Here is a 24,819-nt window from a genome sequence, read left to right on the forward strand (position 1 = left end):
TCGAAAAGAAACCATTGATAGGAAATCGTAATCCTTTGATATCAAATGAAGATGATGCATTATCACTTTAAATCTGCTCTAAAAACAGATTTATTACAATTTTATGAAACACAATGTAGTGAATTGTTTTGAGACTGTCCATTGCATCTTCGAGTGTAATCGCATCATGATTCGTTCATAATGTTCCTCTTCCTTGTGTTTTATTTCTGATTGCAGCGGCACAGGGCGGGTTTCAGCTTGAGGTCTTGAGCTTAGAATCAGTTGCTACACTTCTAAGACGCAGATTTGGCAGATGGCAGAAAGAGCCAGGAATCGCCAACCAACCACCTGCTCCGTGGCTGGAAGCAGTCTGGAATATGTTTTACAAAGAGAGTCCGGACAATCTGTCCCAATTTGAAGGGCTGCCCCTAATTCCACTTTCAGACACAAACGCTGCCGAGGTTACACTCAAAGCACTTGCAAAAAAGTCGGCTTTGATTGTCAAAAGAAATGGGCAGGTTGCTCTGGATGAACACCTCGAAGGCGTCCTTGTCAAGATTGGCATTGAAGTTCTCAACTTCACAGATTACGTCATCCGGCACCCTGCAGTGATATCCCAAGGTTACATTCAGCAGCCAGTTGCAGACGGAATTCTTACGGCAACTCAGAACATAGACCGCAGTTCTCTTATCAACAAGTTACAAGGCCTCAAGGATAGCGAACGTGACCTCTTCAACAAATGTATCGCCAATGCAACAATCAATTCCTCGGCCCGTGATCTACTGCTTTCTCTTCCACTCTTCAAGCTACTTTGTGGTTCTGGCGCTTCTTGTACATCGATAGTTAGTGCAAGGGAATCTATCGGATACATTGACATTTCTGCAAATGAAACGAAAGACCTCCCTCAGCCAGTAAAGTTACAAAGAGCTGTTATCGCAGCGGACCACAATGTGAAACCTCTCCTGGACAAATTGAAAATTGACGCTCTTTCAAGGTTCAACGTCATCAATCACATAATGCGAGAACTCCACGAAGGTATATTGTACACCAAATCTGATGTTCAAAGCGTCACACTCTGGCTCTTGAGTCACTGGAATGAGATCAAACATAAATGTGAATCAAGCAAGCACGTGCTCCAAAAACTGAAGTTTGTTCCCACAGACAACTCCTCTTCAACACTGAAATCACCTTCCGAACTCCTTCACATCCAGGATCAAACTCTCCACAGGCTCTTTGGAAAACAAGGATTATTTCCAACTGAACCCTTCACAGAACCAGAAGTCCTTTCAGCTCTGGGAGAACTTGGCATGCGAGGACAGGACAAGGTAAATGTGGACGAGGCAGTCATGTGTCTTGATATTGTTTCCCTGTCAAACAATGTTGATCTCGCTCGCTCCTTTCTGAAGTTCCTTGCCAATAACATGAGGCTTTTAAATTCTTGTTCATCAGGAATTTCTTGCACTTTGGCAGCTTACATCAAGAGCAAACCCTGCATACCTTACGAGCAGGTTCAGCCTTCATTCTATCCATCTCAGCTCCAGTGGTATCAACTGCCTCATTCATTCCTCTCCACTCCAAGTGAGACTATGCTCCTGTCAAGAGAGAATTCCATATTGTGCGGGTCACTGGTTCCACTCACAAAAGAGGACAGCAACCTCATGCCACTGTTTAGGCATCTTCAGATGGATTCGAAGAAACCAACTTTGCAGAATGTGACAGAACAGTTGAAAAAGTATGTCCACCTCACTCAAGAGTCACGTGATGTAGATCCCATTGAACTTGCACCGATGGTCAAAAGCATATATGCTTTCCTCTTGAACGAATGGAAAGTACAAAGAGGAAATGTACTGAAGTACTTGACAACAGTTCAATGTCCAATATGGAATGGTGCTGGATTTTCAGACCCAACAGAGATGTGCATAGATGGTCTTCCGTTTGATATGTCACCATATATGACACAGATTCCTCATACTATGCGTCAATTTGCAGATCTGTTTCGTGATCTTGGAGCGAAATCAACTGTGAATGCTAATGTGGAAACATTGGTTGACATTTTGCACGAAGTAAAGAAATCCTGTGAGCAATCAAGGGTGAATGACACTGCTTACCATGCGCGCCAACTTCGTCTGGTACTCCAAATCCTCAAACAACTCCACACAATTGGGGAAATACCACAAGATCTGCAAAGCCGTGTATTAGTACCAACAGAATCTGAAGGCTGCCATTTGATATCGGTAACAGACAGTGCATTTGTTGATCGGCCTTGGCTAAAATCATTTGTGCATGAAGAACGATCTGAGGATGACACGACATTCAGTATCATTAATCCTCAGATAACAGCGGACCTTGCGAAATTTTTGCATGTCCCTCCACTCAGTCGCTTGCTCTTGGATGCTGATGATCTAGATGAATTTACCCAGGCAGGTCAGACAGAACCTCTGACTCTTCGGATATGGAACATCCTGAAGAATACATATGAGGACACAGCCATTTTCAAAGAAATGATACAGAATGCTGAGGACGCTGGTGCCACTGAAGTTCGATTTCTGGTTGACATGAGAACAAACAGTAATGCCATGGAAAAACTCTTTGACCCAGGGATGAAGGCGTGCCAAGGTCCTGCCCTCTGGGTTTTCAACGATGCGACATTCACAGACGAAGACTTCGCGAACATTCTTCGTCTCGGAGGACGAACAAAAGAAAAGAATGCTGAAAAAATTGGAAAATTTGGAACTGGTTTCAATTCAGTGTACCACTTGACGGACGTACCTTGCTTTGTGAGCAGACACTTTATTCAGTATTTCGATCCCCATACGACGCACCTAGGGGGAGTCCTACGAGATAAATCTCAACCCGGAGTAAGAGTCAATCTCCAGAGCTCTCTGCGCCTACGAAGGTTCCCAGATCAGTTCATGCCCTTCAATGGGGTATTTGGTTGCCGTTTGTCAGAGCCTTTCCATTATGATGGGTCACTCTTCCGACTTCCATTACGATCTAAAGAAGCAGCGCTGAAAAGTGAGATAAGTAGAGAGAATTACGACGAAGTGAGACTTAAAGGACTCTTGCTCAGTATGTGGAAATCTTCCGGAAGTCTATTGATATTCACAAAGAAAGTGATGAAGGTATCTATGTATTATCTTCCTGCGGAGTCCACAGACGCCTCGAAAGCTGCAAAGCTTTTCAGCATAGAGAAAGACTTCTTGGAAAATACTGTCAAGGATGACATCATACTCTGCACAGAATCAGTTACCCAGGAAATGACCCCTTCAGGAGCAGAATTCTTTCACAATGAGACAGCGATGCTGAAGAAAACCTTCAAATCGATCAAAGTCACGTGCGAGGGCTCTGCAACAACAAGGAAAATGGCTGCAGAAGAATCTGATGTGGGACTCTCTCCCAGGGGAGAAGTTGCAATGACCTTCCTGGAATCACATGATTTTAAACTTCAGGGAGAGGTATACTGCTACCTCCCATTGTCCATGAAAAGTATGCTGCCTGTACATATCAATGGGGCTTTCGCAGTGACTGACAACCGACAGCATCTCCATAAACGAACACCTGCAGGTATGAACAGACATGCCCAGTGGAACGATCTTCTCCTCAGGGAGGTTATCTGCAGAGCCTACATCTACTTGCTGTCCGATGAGAACTTTCTTCAACTTTTCACAGGCATGTATGGGTCAGTAGCATATGATTACCTGTGGCCAGACGTTGATAACCTGCCAAAGGACGGAAACTGCTCGGAAATTTTTGATGCCTTCTACCAAACTTTGGTACACGGAATCAATAAATCACCGCAACCCGCCCTCTTCAGGAAAGATGGAAAAGCTCTGAAATTCCAGAACGTTATGTTCTTGAGTCAAGAATTTCAAGACGAAGGAACCATAAAAGATACAGTAAGCGCAATTTTGGAAACTTGCCTCCCTGAATCTACTGTTGTGGATGTCAGCGACAAAACACGGCGCGCTTTCATACGTGCAAATCTTGAACGCGAGTTAAAGGAAAAAACATTTGGTCAAGAGCGATTTTTTGACGAGGTTTTCCTACCACGACTTCCATGTGTATCAGATGAAGACAGGAATATTGTAATTCTCTTCGCTCTGAACTGCAGGAAAGACAGTCTACGCTTGAAGTTAAGAGACGTCAGATGCATCCCTGTATCAGGAGATATCTACCTTCAAAAACCAAAAGATCTTGTCCATCCACATCGTAAAGCAGCGAAGATCTTTTCCAAAGCAGACGGTGTATTTCCAAGAGACGATTTTGCGTCAAATCATACGTTTGCTGCTCTTGAAGACCTGGGAATGATAACTGATAGCGTTTCTGCAGAAAGGTTCATTGCACAATGTAACTCAGTCGCTGGTTTGTGTGCAAGAGAAGACAACAGTGCACTGCAAAGATCTCATGATTTGATGACATATCTGTCAGATATGCTGTTCAGAACGAAATGGAGAGATAACAAATCTCTTAAACAGCAATTGAAGACAATAGCCATTTTTCCTGTGATCCAAGATGGGAGCACTAGATTTTCTTTCCTTCCATGGAAATGGTTTGATCGCTACATGGCTGCCGACAGCATTTACTCCAACTCTCATATTAGCCTTGTGAGCAGTGTTGCACCAGTCCTTGATGAGTGTGATGTTTTGCCGATGCCAAAAGAAGTGTCCCAATTTCTTGATATGCACAGGAGACGACCTACTCTCAAAGAAGTCATGAATCAGTTGCACAACATCCGTGATCACTTCGAGAAAGGAACTGTGTCCCGTGGTGTTGAGAAAAGTTGCTACGATATCTACAAGTATTTGAACGACGAATGTAGATACAACCCACATAACGTACTCCTTTCCTTACTCAAGGATGACAGATGGATTCTTATCGGTGAACGATTTGTGCATCCCTCAAAAGTGGCAAGAGAAAGCCTATTACTTGAACCGTACTTGTTTCATCTCCCTCCGCGGTTAACCCAGTACACCTATCTTCTTGAATCTGCAAAAATCAAGAAGAGGTTCAAGGCTACAGACTACGAGGATGTTCTTCGTGAGATCTATGTTCGAGGTGACGGTAGACCATTAAAGGCTGCTGAAGTGACTGTTGTGATTGGTATTGCGCGTCTTCTTGAGAAAGCCCGTAAAGATGGCGATAATTCCATTACTTATCTCCCGGATGTCCTAGATGTTATGCGCTCAACTAAAGACCTTTGTTACAGCGATGTTGACTGGATAAGTGATGAAGATGGACAAATCTACCAGTGCCATCAGGACATTAGCTTTACTTTGGCACAGAGGCTGAACATCAAAGATGTTCGCCACCAAGTTCTAGAGCAGTATGCACAAAATCTACCAGGAGTAGCATTTGGCCAGCATGAAAAACTGACATCCCGGATCAAGCGAATTCTTCAGTCGTACTCCGGAGAGGCTACGGTGCTCAAGGAATTGCTTCAGAATGCAGATGACGCTGGTGCAACTAAAATTCACATCGTGTATGACCCTCGCAGTCATCGAACTAAGAGGGTGTTTGGTGACAACATGAAGTCTCTCCAAGGCCCCGCACTTTGTGTTTTCAACAATCAATGTTTTTCCACCGAAGACATCGAGGGAATTCAAGACCTTGGCCAAGGAAGTAAAGGAAATGAAATGAGTAAGATCGGTCGCTATGGCGTCGGCTTTAACACTGTGTACCAGCTCACTGATTGTCCGAGTTTCATATCTGGCGGGGACACCCTGTGCGTGTTTGATCCACTCTGTAACCATGTTCCAGGTGCAATCCCTACTAGCCCAGGTCGCTTATATAATGTCACGGACCGGATGCGCCAGACGTACTCGGATGTCTTTCCTTGTTACCTGGAAGACACTCTCACTGAAACTGATGATCCTTATACTGTATTTCGGTTTCCTCTCAGGACGAAAGCATCTGAAATAAGCAACGACATTTGGAACAAGGACAGGATCGAAAAACTGCTGAAAGAATTCGAAATGTCTGCATCAGAGAGTCTCCTCTTTCTGAAAAATGTAACATCTGTCGGAATATCACAGATTACTCCGGAAGGTGGTCTGACATCTACAAGAACAGTGCAAGTAAAAATGGATCCAATGGAGGAGGACAAGAAGAAACGCTTCTACACCAACGTATCTGAATACATCTCAGCTGTCAACAAAGGTGAAAGTGTCAAAACACGGCAGGCTGCAGATGTTTGCTACGAAATCTTTCTACAGAGAAACGCACAGAGAAACATTGAACATTGGGTGATATGTCAACAGCTTGGCTGTCCAAACTGGAAAGAAATGGACGAAAACTCCATAATCCAACATAAACTCATTCCTATTGGAGGTGTTGCTGCTCGTTTGTCGGGTAGGGGGTTAAAGGGGAAAGCTTACTGCTTCTTACCTCTTCCTATTGACACGAAATTGCCAGTCCATGTTCATGGTTACTTCGCCTTGGATCACGAGAGTCGAAGAAGTCTGTGGAGAGGTGCGACTGAGGATCGTCAAACATTGTGGAATAAGCAACTCTTTGAGCACATTATTTCACTCTCCTACGTCAAAGTCATGTCGTGGATTCGAAATTTTTTCACTAACCGTTATCAGTGGTCAATGCCAATCCCACAAGACAAATTAAAAGTCACTCTGGAGGGATTACGTGCCTATCATGAGTTCTTCCCACTCCAAGAGGGTGACAGATATTGGAAGGAACTCATTTGTACCTTCTATGAGTTGATTGCTTGTACGAGATGTAGGCTTTTCCCCGTTCTCCTGCCAACTGATGAGAACACTTGGCTTCTGTCATGGAGAACTCCTGTTGACTGTGGATCAAACACAGATGAGTCTATGCTTGGATTCTGCAACACGTTGAGTGAGACATTTGCTGAACCACTTTACTTGGGAGTATCAAGACCTCCATCGCCAAAGAAGCATGAAATCCTAAAGAAGCTCCTCCAACAGATTGGGTTTCCTGTCATTGAGTCTCCTGTTTGGGTGGTTAGAAGAGTTATGCAGCCATCGCAGAAACGAAAAGAACGGAAAACGCCGCTTGCTGTTCTTCAAGTCACTCCATCCACAGTTGTGAATTTCCTACGAGGGAAAAATCGGCTAAGTACTCAGCTTCCAATTCCAATTTCGCGATCAAAGCTTCAGAACAAGGACAATTTGACTTTGCTCCTCGCGTACTGTATGGAACAAGACAAACTTGCACTTGATGGCCTTCCACTGTTGCTGACACAAGATGGCATGCTAAGGGTGTTTTCCCCGTCGGCACGTGTCTTCAAATCAGAGCATGCGGAACTTTTCCCAAAAAACTCCCCGAATTTCCTTCATAAGGAATTTCTTCACAGAATACCAGCAAAGCAAGACTCTGTCTTGAGAGACCTCGACATTACTGCCATTGCTAAGATGATGAGCGAAAACTTTCCCTACTTAAAGGTTTCATCAGATGATTACCTGTCCTTTGATGACAGGTTTACCAGGTTTACACTACAGTGGTTCAAGAAATTGTGGAATCTACTGGAAGGTCTTAACAAATCTCCAGATAGGTCAGGTGTTTTCCTCGATGAAATCAAAAAAAGGCTCAGGGATTTTGCGATATTACCTGCAGTCCCCCTTTCCCAAGTTCTGCGACAGTCTTCGACAAGCAATTCATCTCTCTGCCTGGTACCACTGAAGTTATCTTCCACTGTTCTTGCTCTTCAAACACACGTACGTTTACCAGCTTCTTCAGCGCTGGAAACGTTGGATATCTGCACACTTGCTGATGATTCAATGCCTTTAATCCATTGGCTAGCATGCAACATTGGTTCTAAGGCGCAGATATTACAGGTCCTCCTGCACTGGATCTCTAAGGACATTACTCGTTTCAGTCGCCTTAAAAAGAGACAGAACGAGGAGATACTTGGGATCTTTCTCGGTAATACCGAAGATATCGAAGATATCGAAGATTTAAAACGTCTTCCCTGCTTTGAGACAATCAGCGAGGAACACGTAAGCATCGACGGTTCACGATCTGTCTTCGTGCTCCAAGAAACCATCCCTTCTGTTGAACAACATGTATGGATAAAAAGCAGGCCCGCGGTCTTTCTGAAAGAGAAAGAAAAGTTTGCTCATCTGTACAAGACTCTTGGATTATCCAAAGGAGATGAATACTACGTCTATGCCACTTTTATTTTACCCAGATTCGGTGACATGTCGCAAGAGGGTCGAACACAGCATCTACTAAGAATAAAGCATATGCTTCTGTTTCTACGCGACGAAGAGAAGAAAGATAAGATTTCGTACTTGCAGTTACATTCGCTGCCATTCATTCCAGGAAATGATGGGGTACTACATGCGGCATCACACTTCTTTGACCCCGAAGTCGAGGTGTTCCGACTCATGAAAGCAAGCGACGACTTTCCACCCAGTTCGATATGGAAAAGACTGGGTTTAGAATTTCTGAGAGAAATTGGACTGAAGACTGAAGTAACGAAGTCAATGTTCCTAACATTTGCAGAGGAAATTGAAGGAGGCAGTGGTCAAAGAAATAAGAATTGGAAATCGATATGTCTTGTCTCTTGTCTGCAAAAAGAATGCAGGCTCCATTCCGACCAAGATTTCTTGCAACAGGTAGGAAGAATAAAATTCCTCGTCAGAAGAGAGCTCGATCAAGACCTTCGATCCCTTCATCCCCCAGTGGCACATGAAGACTGTTGCATCATGTACTCTGGATCAATGATCGAGAAAACGAAGCTGGTGTGGACAGTGCTACCAATTTTGCCGCAGTATGCTGCCATCAAATCAAAATGCTACGAGTGCGACATGCAAGATATTCCATCCACACTTGGCATGATCATAAAGCCGGAGCTGTCAGTAGTTTTGAAGCACACGACTATCTTGTGTAGAAAACTTGAGGGAGAAGGTCAGAGGATTGAAAAACAAGAAAGTTTGAGCAAGGTTTTGGAAGAAATCTTGTCGTTTCTGTGTGATCAATGCACTAACCAAAAATCCTGCAACCCCTCAGAAAAATGTGAACACTGTGGAGACATTGAGAATGAACTCGGTAAAGCAAACGTTCCTCTTGTTCCAGTCGTTGATGGCAGCTCATGTACCATTGTGGAAGCTAAACAAATCTCCCGCACTTTGCCGCGTAATCTGTCTCCGTTTCTCTACCAGCTACCTGACAGGTGGGGCCCTTTCTTTTGGCTTCTTCGGATTCTTGGAACAACTGACACACCATCCATAGCACAAAATGCGTTTGTTCTTCAAAGAATATTCGAAGTCGGAGAGGTAGGAGCAATTCACCCAAACATATTACTCATGGTTGAAGACGTATCTTCTGATTTATACAGAGGAATCCAAAGATCAGATAGTCTCTTGGTTGAGAAAGAATTGGAAGAAACGTCTCATTTGTACTTGCCATCGACAAAACACGGCTTGAAGCGATCTGATACTCTCTATTTCAATGACGCTAATCATCTGAAAGGCCGCATTTCAACCTGTGAACTCCCAATCCTTCATTTCTCCAATGAGGAAGAATCTATCATGACAGAAGTTCTTAGAAAACTGCCAGAAAGACTTCGCCCCAAAGTACTGAGTGGGAGGGTAAAAGAAGTATTGAATACATCTGATATTGATCAGGCAACGTGTCCGCTTGTTCAGTACGGTAATTGTGAGTTTGAACGGCAGCTTGAAACGGTCGTGCATTCGAAAGAACTTGTCATTGCAATTGCCAGCATAGTGAAGCACGACGATAACAAGGTTATCAATGAAGAACAGAGGCAGTCACTGAGGGACGTCTTAACGCATTTGGAAGTGACCTGCATGCAAAGTGTCAATTCAGTCCTTCAGCTGGATGACAAAAACATTTCAAACAGTGAAAAACAGATACCTGCCTTTGTGAAGGACAGACATCAGCTGTACGTCACTCATCCAACTGAGGAAACTAAGATAATGACACTTACAAGCGTAACCGAACGTGTCAACCACGTTCTCGGTAATTTGATCCACGACAAAGGATTGCTTGTGTTTGTAGACCTTTTGTCTAAGAGGTCTCCTTCGGAAATCTTGCCCTCACTAGCTGCACATGACGTGGAGGTATGTCTTGGAGCAAATAATACTTCTGAAACTCGTCTTCCGCCACCGGGAAGTAGTGTTCCTAATCAGATTTTCCATCTGATTGAACAAGATATGTGGGTGTCTTTCGAAGAAGGAGAGTATATCGCTCTTCAACGGATGGATCGTGATGAAGAACTGCATATCTATGCACGTATTGTAAGACGTGTAAGGGGCGAATCGATACAAGCGGTATACCTTGTTGATGTAGGAGCAGATGACCTTGTTGAAGCTAGTGTTTCTGACATTTATAAGATCCACATTCCGAAGGCACAGGCATGCTTCGACCTTGTTCCTTCCGACAGAAAAGAACCAGACTACCCAGGGAAGAGCAGTCTTAGGAATAATCCTTCATTCCCTGGTGACATTGACGAGGCTAAAAAGCACGTGTCTGCAGAGCTAGAAGAGATTTGGAAGTTGCCGGAAGAAGAAAGGAAAAAGGCAATCCATCGCTTGATGTTGAAATGGCATCCTGACAAGCACCCTGAGGGCCCAAGTGATTTGTTCAATGAGGCATTCAAACATCTTCAGAGTGAATTGGACAGACTAACGAAGGGCGTATCTACGTATCACGATATTTTCCAGAGGGCTAGTCAGAGGGCATCTGATGATCGCCACCGGTTTAACACCTACGGAGGATATGCTGGTGGGTCATGGAGAAAAGGTTCCGAATCAAGAAATTGGCAATCCTTCTTCGAGGGGCATCGAATACCAGATCTTCCAAATGCTAGACGATGGTTGCGACAGGCATATGAGAACTTAAGGTCTGGTCGAAAGGAGATGGATCTTAACGATAAAGAACCTTCCTTTGAATGGGTATCCTTTAAGTGCCATCAGGCTGTCGAGATAGGACTGAAGGCTGCACAGTTAGCTTCGCGAGGGAGTTACTGTTGGACACACAACCTCTACTCCCTGGTGTACAAAGTTAAAGATGAGATACCTAATGGCTCTTTACTCGTTGAAAGAGTGATGAGCCTCTCCGGATTGGCGCATTACGTAAGATCCAGGTATCCAGATAACTGTGCATTCTCCAAAATTCCACATGAAGTGTACAGTAGTCAAGATGACGCCCAAACTGTCCTGGAAACTACCAAGGAAATACTTGATACGATTGACTCATTCGTGAATTGAGCGGGATATGCTATGTCATTACGTCACTACTGGTTCAGGACAATGCAGAGCCCGTCGACCTTCATAGAAACGTCCATACATTCTTTCTGAAGGAGCGGTAATATGAGTTGAATATGCGGAGAAAATGTAGATTGCCTTCAATCGCTCACCCACCAGTGTTGGTGTTATATTGAAAATGATATGTTCAGTATGCGTTTATTGTATGCTTCTTCAAGTCAACATTTTTATACAATCAAGGAAGTAATAAACTCCTCTAAATGATGTTGGCATTGCCCATTATCGAGAGATATCAATTACGTTACATGTTCATATGGTGAGGTAAGAAGCGTTTTGCCGGTATGAAATGCAATATGAGACTCACAGAAGCTGCAAAATTTCACTTTTATGTTTATATTCATTCTACTTGTCTTCCTTCATAAATACATGTACGTACAATGCGATAATTGTGTAAATATCTCATGTTAGCATGTTGGAAACTTTTGTGGAATGAAAAATAGTAAATCTTTTGAATAACTTACTATTGCATTGCTTGCCTGCAATGCGGTGAATATTTGTCTCATGTTCCCTTTTCCTCATGCTCCCACATTTATTCCTCTTTTTGATGCATGATACAATGTAAAATTTGGTGAAATGTTAAAATGAACGGTATTTTGTGTCATGAACTGAGGAAGACGTTCTGTACAGTTGCACTTTACACCAAAAAAATATTGTCGTCATGTTGTAGTTGAAAGGTCATGAATAGTACTGAAAAAGGTGTTTTCAAAACGTTGGAAATTTAAAATAAAGTGTACATGTCATTTGAGAGATTAATTATCCAGTGTTGGATATTTTAACTTTTGTCTGAATTACAATAAGTATAATTTCGTGTGATAAAATTTGATTCCTTTTTATTTGTACCCTCCAGATATTATATCTGTACATAACGTTGTCTTGTGTATGGTCGCCTCATGCACAGGGCAATGAGATTGTGTTATTTTTTCGGTACTTTGGCCAATTCATCATGATAGTGTTCCATATGATGAGTTTCCAGCAGCCTTAACATTTTCACATTCTAACAATGAGATGAGCGACAATTTAAATGACGTTTCCTGCAGTCTTTTGTTTAAACTGATTATATAACTTCTTGATAAGCTCAATGAGCAAAGCTCTGTGAGGGACGGGTTATTGTTTGTTTGTTTCTTTGTTTATTTGTTTATTTGTTAATTTGTTTCACTCCCTGCGTACGTATTTACTTCTGCGTTGACTTACAGTGCCCAGCGTAATTCCGTTCGCTCTTGTTGGATTTCCTGAACGTGCAATGAATTTCTCGCTACTAAATGTGCACATGTTTGAACTGCCAGTTGGTTAACAATAGTTTCAAAAAAAAATGTGTCACTCATATTGCCACAGTGTCTAGATACATAGTTATCCACTACTAGGTATACTCTCATGAAGAATATAGGTAATTTTAACTGAGGGCTTTGTATGGTACAGTAAACCTCGCATGAGTCGAAGCTCTCGGGACTGACAAAAATGCGTCGACTTAAGTGAAATTCGACTCTCGCGAGAGTCGATTTTTTTTCGACTCACAGTTATGTACATGTAGTATAGGACATTTGCATACATGTGTGTGTGTGTGTGTGCGTGCTTGTGTGTGTTTGCATTCAAATTTGTCTGTACTTGAAGATAATGTTCTTATTTTGTTCTAAATTGAACATGGAATTTGTATCAATACTAGTACCTAGTAGTTAAACGTAGTTCGCTGAGAATGTCTGCGCTAATGTGGCAATGTGCATGTGCTATGTCTATGGTGCAACATAGGTAGCCATCTCTGTCAACCTACCCTGAGACAAACACTCTCCCAGGCCCATCCTACCTCCATTGAACAAAACTATACAGCCAGCCGGGCACGCACAAACAAGCTCCACCCACTTGGCCTGTCACTAAAATATTAAAGCAGCGATTGGTTGACCAAGGAGTTCTGGCTTGACATGGATAAAGTATGGATGTGCTGTGTGTATGGATAAAGTACATGGATCGATGTGCTGTGTGTATACATACATGTGTATGTATTCGACATGCGTGCAGAGCGGTACGGTGAGTGTGCATGCTTACCTGCAGCAGGCCAGGGACGGGGTTCTGCGACATGCCGATTATTTTGTTCTCCTCTAAATGTAATGAGAATGCCAGACAAATCTTCTTCGGCTCAAGTGATGTAAACTACGTGTATTTTGTACAAAAGGGACTGACTGTTTTACTTCGACACAGCCGAAATTCGACTCTCGTACTTCGGCTTATCCAAATATTTCTTAGAGAAAATACATAGGGAAAAATCGGGACTTTTTATTTTGCTTCGAGTTAAGTGATTTTCGACTCACTCGACGTCGACTTATCCGAGGTTTACTGTATATTTATCACGTTGAAATAATCAAGGCAAGCAGAACTCACCATTATGCATTTCGATAGATGCACGTTAAATTACTCTCTGTGCATACGTTTTTGTGATTAAAGATCACATATGCTTTATTGAGGTCATTACTGAATACTGCGTCGTAATATAACCATGAATATTGAACATTATGAACGATAATGAATTAAGTGTTCTGTAGGTTTGTTAGAATCATGAACTGCAATAAGATGATCTTTTTTAGTCGAAATCTGACACTGTCTGACTATTGTATGATATAGAAATCACAAATTTACTTGTATGAGGATATGGTTACACGATGAAGGTATACTCATCAGGCCTCAAGTTGTATTTGCAATACCTGCAATATTTGGTAATGAGGACCTATTACACAATGTATTATGCATTGTCCTGCAAGAACCCGTTTTTTATATACTCCATTGAACAATATGACAATGTAAGAATATCTTAATTTTCATATTCATACACAGTATTCTTTTCAAATATTATTGTGTATTGTCAAGCATGAGTGTTTGATCTGAGATATACAAACATTAATAATTATCATCAAAAGCTTTACCTGTCATGGAAGATACTGTTCTTTCATTGAATCAAAACATTAGGTATTGAATACCAACTTTTCTCATGTAACTTTACATGCGGTATTGATTACATTTTGTTTTGAACTTTTGTATGGAGAAAAGAAAGGATATGTATATTTCCTCTCCGTAGTATATTTTGTGATATTGAACTCGGAGAAAAAGGTTATCCTTTTACATGTATATAGACTCAAAGTTGTCTACCTTTCATTGCGCTTAGTTTATTTTTAACTTGTGTATAGTCCTTGAAGTGACTTGTGTGTAAAGGGCTTTTGATTATGATTATGTTCCAGGATTACCAGGTGGATGTTGTAGGGACCGTGTGATTTTTATTCTATACCATTGTATACAACAACCGTAAGCACATCTTGAATTCCTTGCACGACGTTATTGCCAGGAATTACATGATTGTATGCTTGATTTGAATTACTTTCAGTGCGAGTAATTACGTATCAATGAAGGCGAGTGAAGCAAATAGCTGTCAGCTGATTAAAGGTTATATCGATAGGATATAATATGTTCACGGTATACAACTGAATAATTATGATTACACCAAGACTAGTGTCATTCTGTCTAGATTTATCTAATCACTGCCTTTCCTTAACCAGCAATCAGATAATGAATTAATACCTGTTTCCAATGCCTGAATATCGTTGATTTCAAAGATGTCGCAACATTTTAAACCTTCGTGTTTCTCTTGTTTGAAATTAGATGTGTTTATGAGGTTTTTCTGTTTGATCTGGTTTTTCCATGTCTTCTTCTCATGTTTCATTGATATTTCAAATAGTTTTGAAGTCGAGTATTCGTATACTGTACAATAAGTCAGGTTAGCAGTAAACACTTGGCAAGAAATGCTACGTTGTAATTGAGGATAAATAATATTGTGCGTACTTCGATCATATTGATATTGTTGTAGAATCTTCGTAATGAAATTATAGAAGTTATAATAAGTAGAATTATCTGTTTGTTGTAGATAAAACATAGAAGTCATGTACAAGCTCTTGTCATTTCACACACACACAGAAAACTGTACTAATCTTATCATTAAAGTGTATACACTTATGTAGTATTTTCACGATTATGGAGCTGATCATAATGTATATCAATGAAGACTGCATACTCTGGGGGAAAAAAAACGATTTTTTTCCCCTTAATTTACATATTTGAACAATGTAGTATAGCACATTCCTCGTTTGCAAATGGAACATCCTTTTCAAAAGTTGTTCACTGTCAAACATGAACATTTACCTCAGATAAAGACGTTGAGAATAGCTGCATGTCATGAAATATACTGTTATTCCAATGAATCAAAATATCAACTGTTGAACACCAATTTTTCATGTGAAATCATTAATGCTGTGCTGATCTCTTGTTTAGAAGTTTTGTTCTGACCAGAAGGGAAATTCTACCTTACTATGGTTTGTGTTATTCTACTCAGAGACGGGAGAATCTGCTATGCATGTGAAACGTGACGATATAGGTACAGTAGCAGTTTTGAATTTTATAATTTTGAGTATGTTGAGCTTGTGTATTAAACTCGATAGAGACTTGAGGATTAAGGTCGTTAGAACTTAATACGCTCCACTCCACGGTGATCCGTTTCATGTTGTGTAGAGCTCATATGATTTCTCTGTGATCCCCAAGAACTTGAAAATTGTGTATACTTACTGTTTATATTACTTTTACAACTTCACTTACTTTGTTTGTGGATAGTTATTGAAATTAAGATTGTTGTTACTTCAAGCATATTGCTATTTTGTGTAGTGCACTGCACATTTGAATTCTTCGTCATAGACTTATTTTAATGTATTGTTATTATATAAAATGGATTCACCTTTTCAATCACGTTTCAGGTGTATAGATCGATCTACTTCCTGTTTCTGTATTTGCCGTTCAACCCAAGCGTACATGTTCTATTCTTATTGTTGCATATTGATTGTTGATATAATTATGTATATATTATTGCAATGTGATATGAGGAATATTCATCAACCTGGTTGTGCATCTTCTGTGATTTGAATTTAATCAAGTATCAAGTGTTTTTCATACATACATATACTCCTAGAATAGGAAGCCTTGCTTTGCAACCAGTCAATGGTTTCAATTATAGTTATTTGACTGATTAGTCACGCTACCCTTCTCTTGCTTTGAAACACCGAGGGCGGTATAACTTTTACCAATTTACCGCGTATTAATATTATGTCCGATATCCACGTAATGATGATGAAATGGACATGTTATATATGCTTCGTTGCAACGGGTGTATTGGTATATCATTTTCTGATCTTGCCAAATTTTGCATTTGCGATATCGATTTCGCGCGTTTTATGACATGATAGTATAACAATATGCCTATTAAAAATATATTTCTAGGGAATGAGCATGATGAGCGTAGGACTAGCATATTAATACAGAAAGATGTTGAATCATGAATATCATATATCAAAGGAATATAGTTATTATGTTTGAATCTTGTTTAAAATTGAAATTTATTGTAATATGCAACATCTGCGCATCTTGAAATACACACTTGTGCCACCGAAACGTCTGAGTATCGAAACGAACGTCTTAGTAATGCTAACGAAACGTCTTAGTATCGTGGAGTTATGAAGACAACTTCAACCATTGACATATTATTGCGCCACCTACGGTTGATGCTGAAGATGCGTTCATGGCGTTTATAGCAACATAGGATGAAACTGAAAAAAAAAAAAAAGATTTTTTAGTTCCTACCACCGAACAGAAGTGGGTTCTGTTGCCGTCGGTTTTTTTTTCATAAATTCAATATCATTTACGGAAAGTTGAACGTTGTAAGTAAGGATGTTTGTGATTTCTGAGACTTAGTACACTGTTGTACTAATGTAATGTGTGAATAATGTTTGTTTGTTTTATACTAAAACCTGGAGTTCAAAATGTACAGAAAGAAATGATGTAGCATCATCAGATTGCAAAATGCTGTAAATGAAGGTCAATTCGTGAGAAACATTATCTTGCGCAAATTTTAAAACACGAGTGAGAAGATCTGAATGTAAGCATTAGATGAATTATGAACGATATAAGAATGACTTCTCTGTAAGGCTAATTATGTAACAGTCTTGTTTAACAGTGATTTCCAAGATACTTTTAAAGTAATTCTGAATGTACGCGGATCATCCCTCACCGTCCTATTGAACATAGTTGATGATCAGCGCCCCCACCGTTGGGTTACAGACTATCAGTTGACATGCATTGATAACTTGTTTGTTTTTTCTTATTAAGGCTGTATTTCCTTAGTAATACTCGAAATACTACATAGTGATTGGATATTACCTAAAAGGTTTGATATATTCGGTAGGTATTATCACAACGTTTCCTGCTCTTAGAACTGCTCGTAAGTTCCATTACTGTATTGGAGAGAAAGCGACTCTCAGTTTGTTTGTTTCTGTGACAGAATTGCACGAGTAGATTTATGACATTTGTCAGTAAGGATGTTAAGTTCTCATAGCTCATGCAATCGTAAAATATTGTACATTATATTGATTGGATCTAGCAACAATTAAAAGGTTCGATAGATCAGGTACGCATTATCATATGGAAAAGTGCATTAAATTAGTCACGTGTTCCTTCTAATTTCCTTTTCCATTCCATGGTCCATCGAACAGAAAGCTACTGTTTCATTGTTGTTGGTTTTTTTTTTTTACTAAATTCATAGTCGAGTTATGAAATTCATCAGTTTCTGCTATGTTATCTTAGCGTATGTGATGCAAAGGTAAATATTGTATACGCATATTAATTGGATCTTACGTATTTAGTTTGATACATTAATATTATATCAATGTTCCTGCTGTATATGATTATCAATTTCATATTTCATTCCATTGCTGCGGTGGACAGAAAGCGGTTGTCACTGGCATTTATCAGTATGTGTTGTGTTATTATAGCTTACTTATGATGTAATAGTCAAATATGCGAGATTATTATTGATTTGGTAAATGCATGCGTTATCGTATCGATTCGTGCGCCTGCTATTATCCACATTTTCATTCCGTAATGTATTTCGTTGGAGAGAAAGCGACTCTCACTTTTTTTTTTGTACCAGTCGAGTTAAGACAGATTTTATCAGTGTTATGTTATAGGTCATGTGATGCAGTTGTCAAACTATTGCATATTGATTGAATGTACCAACACTTATAAGTGTTTAAAAGATTCGGTATGCACATTGTGGGGAAAAAAATGAGTGTTCCTGCAACGTATGCCAATGTTATTTTCCATCCATTAGTGCGTAGGAGGGAAAGTGACTCTCACATTGTTTTTTTTTTCTTTGCAATTAGTTATATATGATGAACTATACTATGTGTTATTTTATCATTGCTCATGTGATGCAATAGTGAAAATATTGCATATCAATAATTGGATCATACTAAAAAAAAAAAGAGAGAGATTCGACACGCACTGTTATGTCGACTCGAGTGCCTGCTATCAATTTCATGTTATTTCATTACTGCATCATGCAGTGGACAGAAAGCGGCTCTCACATTATTTGATTGTTTGTTTGTTTTTCAATATGTAGTCAAAAATTGACATTTATCAGCATGCTCGTGGCGTTGCGTTATAAAAGCTTGTTTGTGGTGGAAAAGTGAAATATTCTATATTGAATACATCTACCAAGACTGGCTGTTGAAAAGTTTGATAGATTTGATATTCATTGTAATATTGAATAAAAAGTGTTCCTGCTGTCAATTCGTCATTCCATTATATGCGATGACGAAAAATTGACTCACTTTTTTGTACGCGTGATAAGAGCCGAGTTGATGCTTATTATCAGTCTGTGTCATGTTATCATAGTTTATATGATGCAGTAGTCAACACTTAATATTTGATAGATTCGGTGTTATCGACAAATATGAGAGTTCCTGCAGGTATGATATAAACTTCATATTCCATCCATTACTGTACGTTGGAGGGAAGGCGACCCTCAAATTGTTTTTTTTTTTAATTAGTCGAGTTTTATGGCATGTATAAAACTGTATTATGCATTGTTGCTTATATTGCATCACGTATACGTGATGCAACAGTCAAAATATTGCATATCAATGGATCTTACATAAAAAGCGACAGATTCGTTACGCATTTCGAGTGCCTGCTATCAGTTCCATATTCCATTCATTACTGCTTTGGAGAGAAATTGACTCTCACTTTGTTTATGCAATTATAGTCGGGTAATTACGACATGCATGATAAAACTATTGCACGTAATTATTGCTTATGTGATGCAATAGTCAAAATATTGCACGTCAATTGGATCTTGCCTTAAAGAGTGAGAAATTCGGTATCTATCCACGCATTATGAAAGCTATCTCTCATTTTCATCTTTCATTTTTATCTCTCTTGTCATGCTTGTGGCAGTTTCCGCACTGTCGAACTTGACATTATGATATGCGTGTGTCTATCACATATATATTTTTTTTCGTTGTCAATTGTTTTAATCTGACTGAAGCAAAAATCATAATTGTCGTGAAGTTATATGTGAGGAAATAGGAAAAACTGATGGATCGAGAAGATGGGTGAAGTCAATTAAATATTGACTGGTTCTATTAAATATTCAGTTCCTTTGAACAATAAGATTGATCTCCTTGCATTGCATTCAGTAAAGAGAATGGTATGTCTAATTCTGTATACACGAGAAAGAAAGAGGCAGAAAGAGTAAGAAAAAGAAACTGCGAAAGTGAAATGTGAAATCTGAATTAAGTGACTTGTAATTTAGTGAAACATGAAAGCTGAAAACTATTTTTTTCAATTAATGAATCCTTGCGTCGAGTTGTTTTTATTGCAATTGATTGACAACTATAATTGCTCTAAAGATGGGCTCTAATTTGACTAAATACCCACTGCTTCATATTGATTCATTAATGGTTAGAAACAGCACTGGTGGTCGGGAGGAAGCTCGGTGGTCGGTCACCGCCTGTGCGGTGTCGATCAGGAGATCGTAGGTTCAAATCCTACATGAAAAGAATGTAAAGTTCTGCAATATCGACATTTTCTACAGACACGACTGACAGATGGTGAACATTTCCATTGAATCCATGTAGGACCTAAAATGGCAAGTATTGACATATTTATGTTAGGCAAAGTTTAAATATTTCTAGATAGGCAAACCCAGGTATGTGTGTGTGTGTGTCTATGTGTGTGCGCTTGCATTTATGTTTCTGATGAATGAACTAGATTTAATTGTTCAATTCAAAGTAGGCCTAACATGTATTTCCTTCAATGCTAAATCATCGATACAACGAAATTCATAAACAATGATAATACAAGGGCCGCGGAAACGGGGGGGGGGGGCTGGGGGTTCGTGAAAAAAAATGAAAAAATCGGGAAAAAAATCAAAACACCCATGAATATATATGAATATCCCAAGATTCCGCTCTTACGGTAAAGTTCCCGTCTAAGCACCGGCGTAATGGGCATGACCTTGACACCCCCCCCCCAAAAAAAAAAAAACAAAACAAAACAAAACAAAACTGAAAAACGTTCCACGGCCCCTGTAATATATGTATACAATGAAGGAGACTTGTATGACACCAAAAAGCACAGCTTCTATCGGGTCGCAGGGCACGCCCAAAAGGCATATTTTTATCCATTTGCAGATAGACATCAACCACAAAAAAGGGGGAAGAAAAAACAATAAAGAAAAAAAAAAACAAGAAGAAAAACACGAGTGCAGGATTGCTCTAATTATTGGTACAGAGAATGATATGAAATCAATTAAGGTATATGTATACAACTTAATTCTCTCATTAAAGTTATCAAATAACCGCACAACTGAGTAACTATTTTTTCAGCTCATGATAGTTCGTAAAGGTTCTGCTGCGTTGATCCGAAAATAAAATAGGCCTGCGAGGGCCTAAGGTTCGTTCGTATTCCGCAGTTTCGTTAATCCGAAAATAAGGTAGGGCTCGTTAATCCGAAAACGAAAATAAAGTTCGTTATTCTGAAGGTTCATAAGATCCGAAAATGAAATAAGTTTTCTAGCCAAAATGAAATGACGTTTCGTTTATCCAAAACTTGTGAAATCGAGAATCCAAAATTGTGATAAGCGGGTCGGTTCGTTATTCGGAAGATCGTTAATCCAAAAAAAACAAACAAACAAACAAACAAACAAAAAACAACTTTTGGATTAGCGAACCTGGTCGGAATAACGACCCTGATTTCATTTTCAGATTAAAGAATCTTCGGAATAATGGAACCTCCGGTAAACGAACCTTCAAAATAACGCCAATAACGAACATCATATTCATACATTATTTTTCCTACTATTACGCTTAAAAAAAAAAAAAAAAAAAAAAATTAATGTTTGCAAATAAGACTATGAGGACAATTCATTGATACATCAGTATTTTTAATTAAAGATAGGTCAATAAAATCAACATCTAAGGTCAGGCCCCTGGGAGCAACTTTTTTCACAGGGGTGCTGAACCCCTGACCCACCCGTTCGGTTGCCGGACCATTTAGCAGCATTTCAGTATTGGGGGGGGGGGGGGATGCATAGGCCATACAAGCACTGTCGACATTTTTTTTTTTTTTTTTGGGGGGGGGGGCAGTTGGAGGTGAAGGGAAGGATATAGAGACATTGAAGCGAGGGCGAAAAAGCCCTCTGCCACACAAGGAAACTTTTGCATTTTTAGTGCAATTCAACAATCTTGTAAACACTTTATGTGGTAAGTTTTGAAATTCTCCAATCAAAACAGAAAGAAAACTATATGTTCATGGATGAAATGTTCTTGATCAAGGTATCTGTGTATCTCTTGATCAGTGTGTGAGTCTTCATTTTGTATAAGTCCATAGAAGGGGACCTAAAGGGGGAGGGTGTGGGAGGGGGTATCCCCCTCCCACTCAAGGGAGATTTTGAATTTACAGACCTGAAATTCAGCGTTCTGGTGCACACTTTTGGTGAAATATTAAAGAAGTATGAAAATGAATTTTCACAGAGATCAGAATGACCATTAAATCGGGGTATATAATCAGGTATTGTTCCGCGTGTGGGTCATCAGTTTAATAATTGTAATGAAGTTGATGAAGTGGGGATGGGATGGGTAGCGCAATCCAACACGATGGAGCTTTTGCATTTTTAGAATTGAAATACAATGTCCAAAGATCTGATGCAAACTCTTGGTGGAATATCCCAAAATTTATATCAGAGAAGTGTGTGTGGGTCTTTTCACTTTGTATAAGTCCATAGAAGGGAACCTAAAGGGGGAGGGTGTGGGAGGGGGTATCCCCCTCCCACTCGAGGGAAATTTTGAATTTTCAGACCTGAAATTCAGCGTCCTGGTGCACACTTTTGGTGAAATTTTTAAAGAAGTACACTGTATAAAAAATAATTAATCACAGAAATGTGAATGACCATTAAGTCGAGGTATATAGTCAGCTCTTCATCCGCGTGTGCGTCATCACTGTGTAATAAATATATGGCAGTTGATGAGGCAGGGATGGGAGGGGTAGCCCCCTCCCACACAACGGAGCTTTTGCATTTTTAGAATTGAAATACAATGTACAACGATCTGATGCACACTCTTGGTGGAAATACCTGAAATTTGTATCAGATCATAGTAAGGCATCTATGGAGGGAGACCAAGCGAGGGAAGGATGTGATGGGAGGATGTATCCCCCTCCTACATGAGAGAGCTTTTGCATCTTTATGATTGCAATTCAAAGATCTGGAATTTCTGGCGCATACTTCTGGTTGAATATGTAAATATCTAATATAGCCATAATCAATGCATGGGGCGGAGGCTAATATGCAGTAGCATATGGGGGAGGGTTTTGGAAGGGGGTGTCCCTTACCCCTCCCATTCGAGAGAGCCTTCGTATTTTGAGGATTGAAATGAAAATATATTGTTTATGATGGAACATTTGAAAACGCGTCAAATAAAGAAGCATAAAGCTACTAAATGTAGTGGGGGAATAAAAGTAAACTGAAAGAGGACATCCCCCTTCCAAAATCAAGGAACTTTTGGTGACAGATCTGGTGCACACTTTTTCATGAAATATTCCGAAAAGGTGTCAGTCTCATAAGTCTATACTAAGTGTATGGAAGTTGGCCTATATAACGGGGGTAGGGTGTGGGAGGGGGTATCCCTCCCACGCTAGGGACATTTTCCATTTTCAGAATTGAAATTAAACAATACGGTGCACTTTTGGTGAAATAACTGGACAGTTAGCAAGATCGCGGGATTTTTTTTTTTTTTTTTTGGGGGGGGGGGGTGTAGGGGGATGGAGAGGGTGGGGGTAAAGTGATCTGTTCGCACAGCCCACACCCAATATTTCTATTCAAGGATTGATGCCATTTAATACGAGGAAACTGTGGCATTTTTGAAATTCATGTGTCATTATCACGTAACAAATTTTTGATGGAATTTGGGAAATTATCAATACCCAAAGTGTACTGCTACAAAGTCTATGAAGGGGAACTAAGCGGGGAAATGGTTAAGGCCTGTTATAAATGAAAGGAGGATATTATTCCCACACGAGGGAACTTTTGCATTTTTTAACTGAAATAACAGATCTTTTTATGACTTTGATGAAATAATCATTCGGAAATATGTCAAACTAAAGATATGTACTAAATCCATGGGAAAGGATAAAAGGGGGAGGGCTATCCCCTCCCACGCGAGAGAGATATTGTATTTTCAGAATTGAACTGCAACAATTCCTTGCATAGTTTCGGTAAAATATTTGGACAGTTTTCCATAAAAAAAGCAAGAAAATCTCTGACATCCCGAAACGCACCTCTGCACCCCTGCATACGAGGGAGCTTTTGAATACTCTAGAATAGACAGGAAAATATCGTGGGAAGGGGTATTTCCCTCTAATACGACGGAGATTTCGCATTTTCAGAATTGACTGGTGCACACTTTGGGTAAAAGATTGGGACAGTTCCCCCCCCCCCCCCCAAAAAAAAAAAAAAAATCCACATCTTGGAAATGTTTGCTCCCCTGCCCCCTCCATCGACGCTCTCCTGGAGGGGGTACCCTCCCCTTAAATGAAGGAACTTTTGCATTTTTAGAATTGAAATTCAACAATCTAGTGAGCCCTTCAGGTAGCATATTTGAAGAAAAAAAAAATCAACAAAAAAGTAAGAAAAGTAAATATCCAGGGACAATAGGAATGCTTAAATAGTGCTGTCTGTGCTTATATAAGCTTGTTCTATGTGGGAGGGGGACACGCCTCCCACGCTATGGAGATTTTGCATTTTCAGAAATGAAATTCAGTGATTTGATGCACACAGTTGGTGGGATATTTGGACAGTTTTCTATAAAAAAGAAACAATTTTCCATGTAAAGAAGATAAAAGTTGGGGGTGCAGAAGCACCCCCAACTTTTATTTTTCATAGGGGTGCTACGCCCCCCTGCTCCAAAAAGTCAGGGGTGCTGCAGCACCCCCAGCACCCCCGGCTCCCAGGGGCTTGTCTAAGGTACCGGTACTCACTACTGACATTATTTTGATCAGCGCGGCTAAGATATCGAGTTGTAAAAGAACGAGAAGGCCCAGCCATACCCTTGACGCCGCTGTGCTGGTAATGGTGCATGGTTCACGGAGCCTGGTGGTAGCCGCGGGGAGTGCTCTCTGGAGGCAGAGAGAGCGGTTGAGCTGCAGAGAGGCCTTACCAGAC

At 40.1% G+C, this 24,819-nt stretch overlaps 1 protein-coding gene across 1 annotated transcript in view; it reads left to right on the forward strand.

Moving 5' to 3' along the window:
* The window catches only part of LOC139729876 (sacsin-like), a 28,004-nt gene extending 15,367 nt beyond the window's left edge, over positions 1–12,637 (forward strand). Inside the window, exon 6 of the mRNA XM_071640803.1 lies at positions 217–12,637. Coding sequence (XP_071496904.1) covers positions 217–11,186 — 10,970 coding nt within the window. The 3' untranslated portion in view covers positions 11,187–12,637. The remainder of the gene's footprint in view (positions 1–216) is intronic.
* Positions 12,638–24,819: the final 12,182 nt, after the last annotated feature.

Source organism: Diadema antillarum, unplaced genomic scaffold (assembly GCF_040938485.1).
Source record: "Diadema antillarum isolate AM-2024a unplaced genomic scaffold, OU_Dant_1.0 scf00000020, whole genome shotgun sequence".
NCBI lineage: Eukaryota > Metazoa > Echinodermata > Echinoidea > Diadematoida > Diadematidae > Diadema > Diadema antillarum.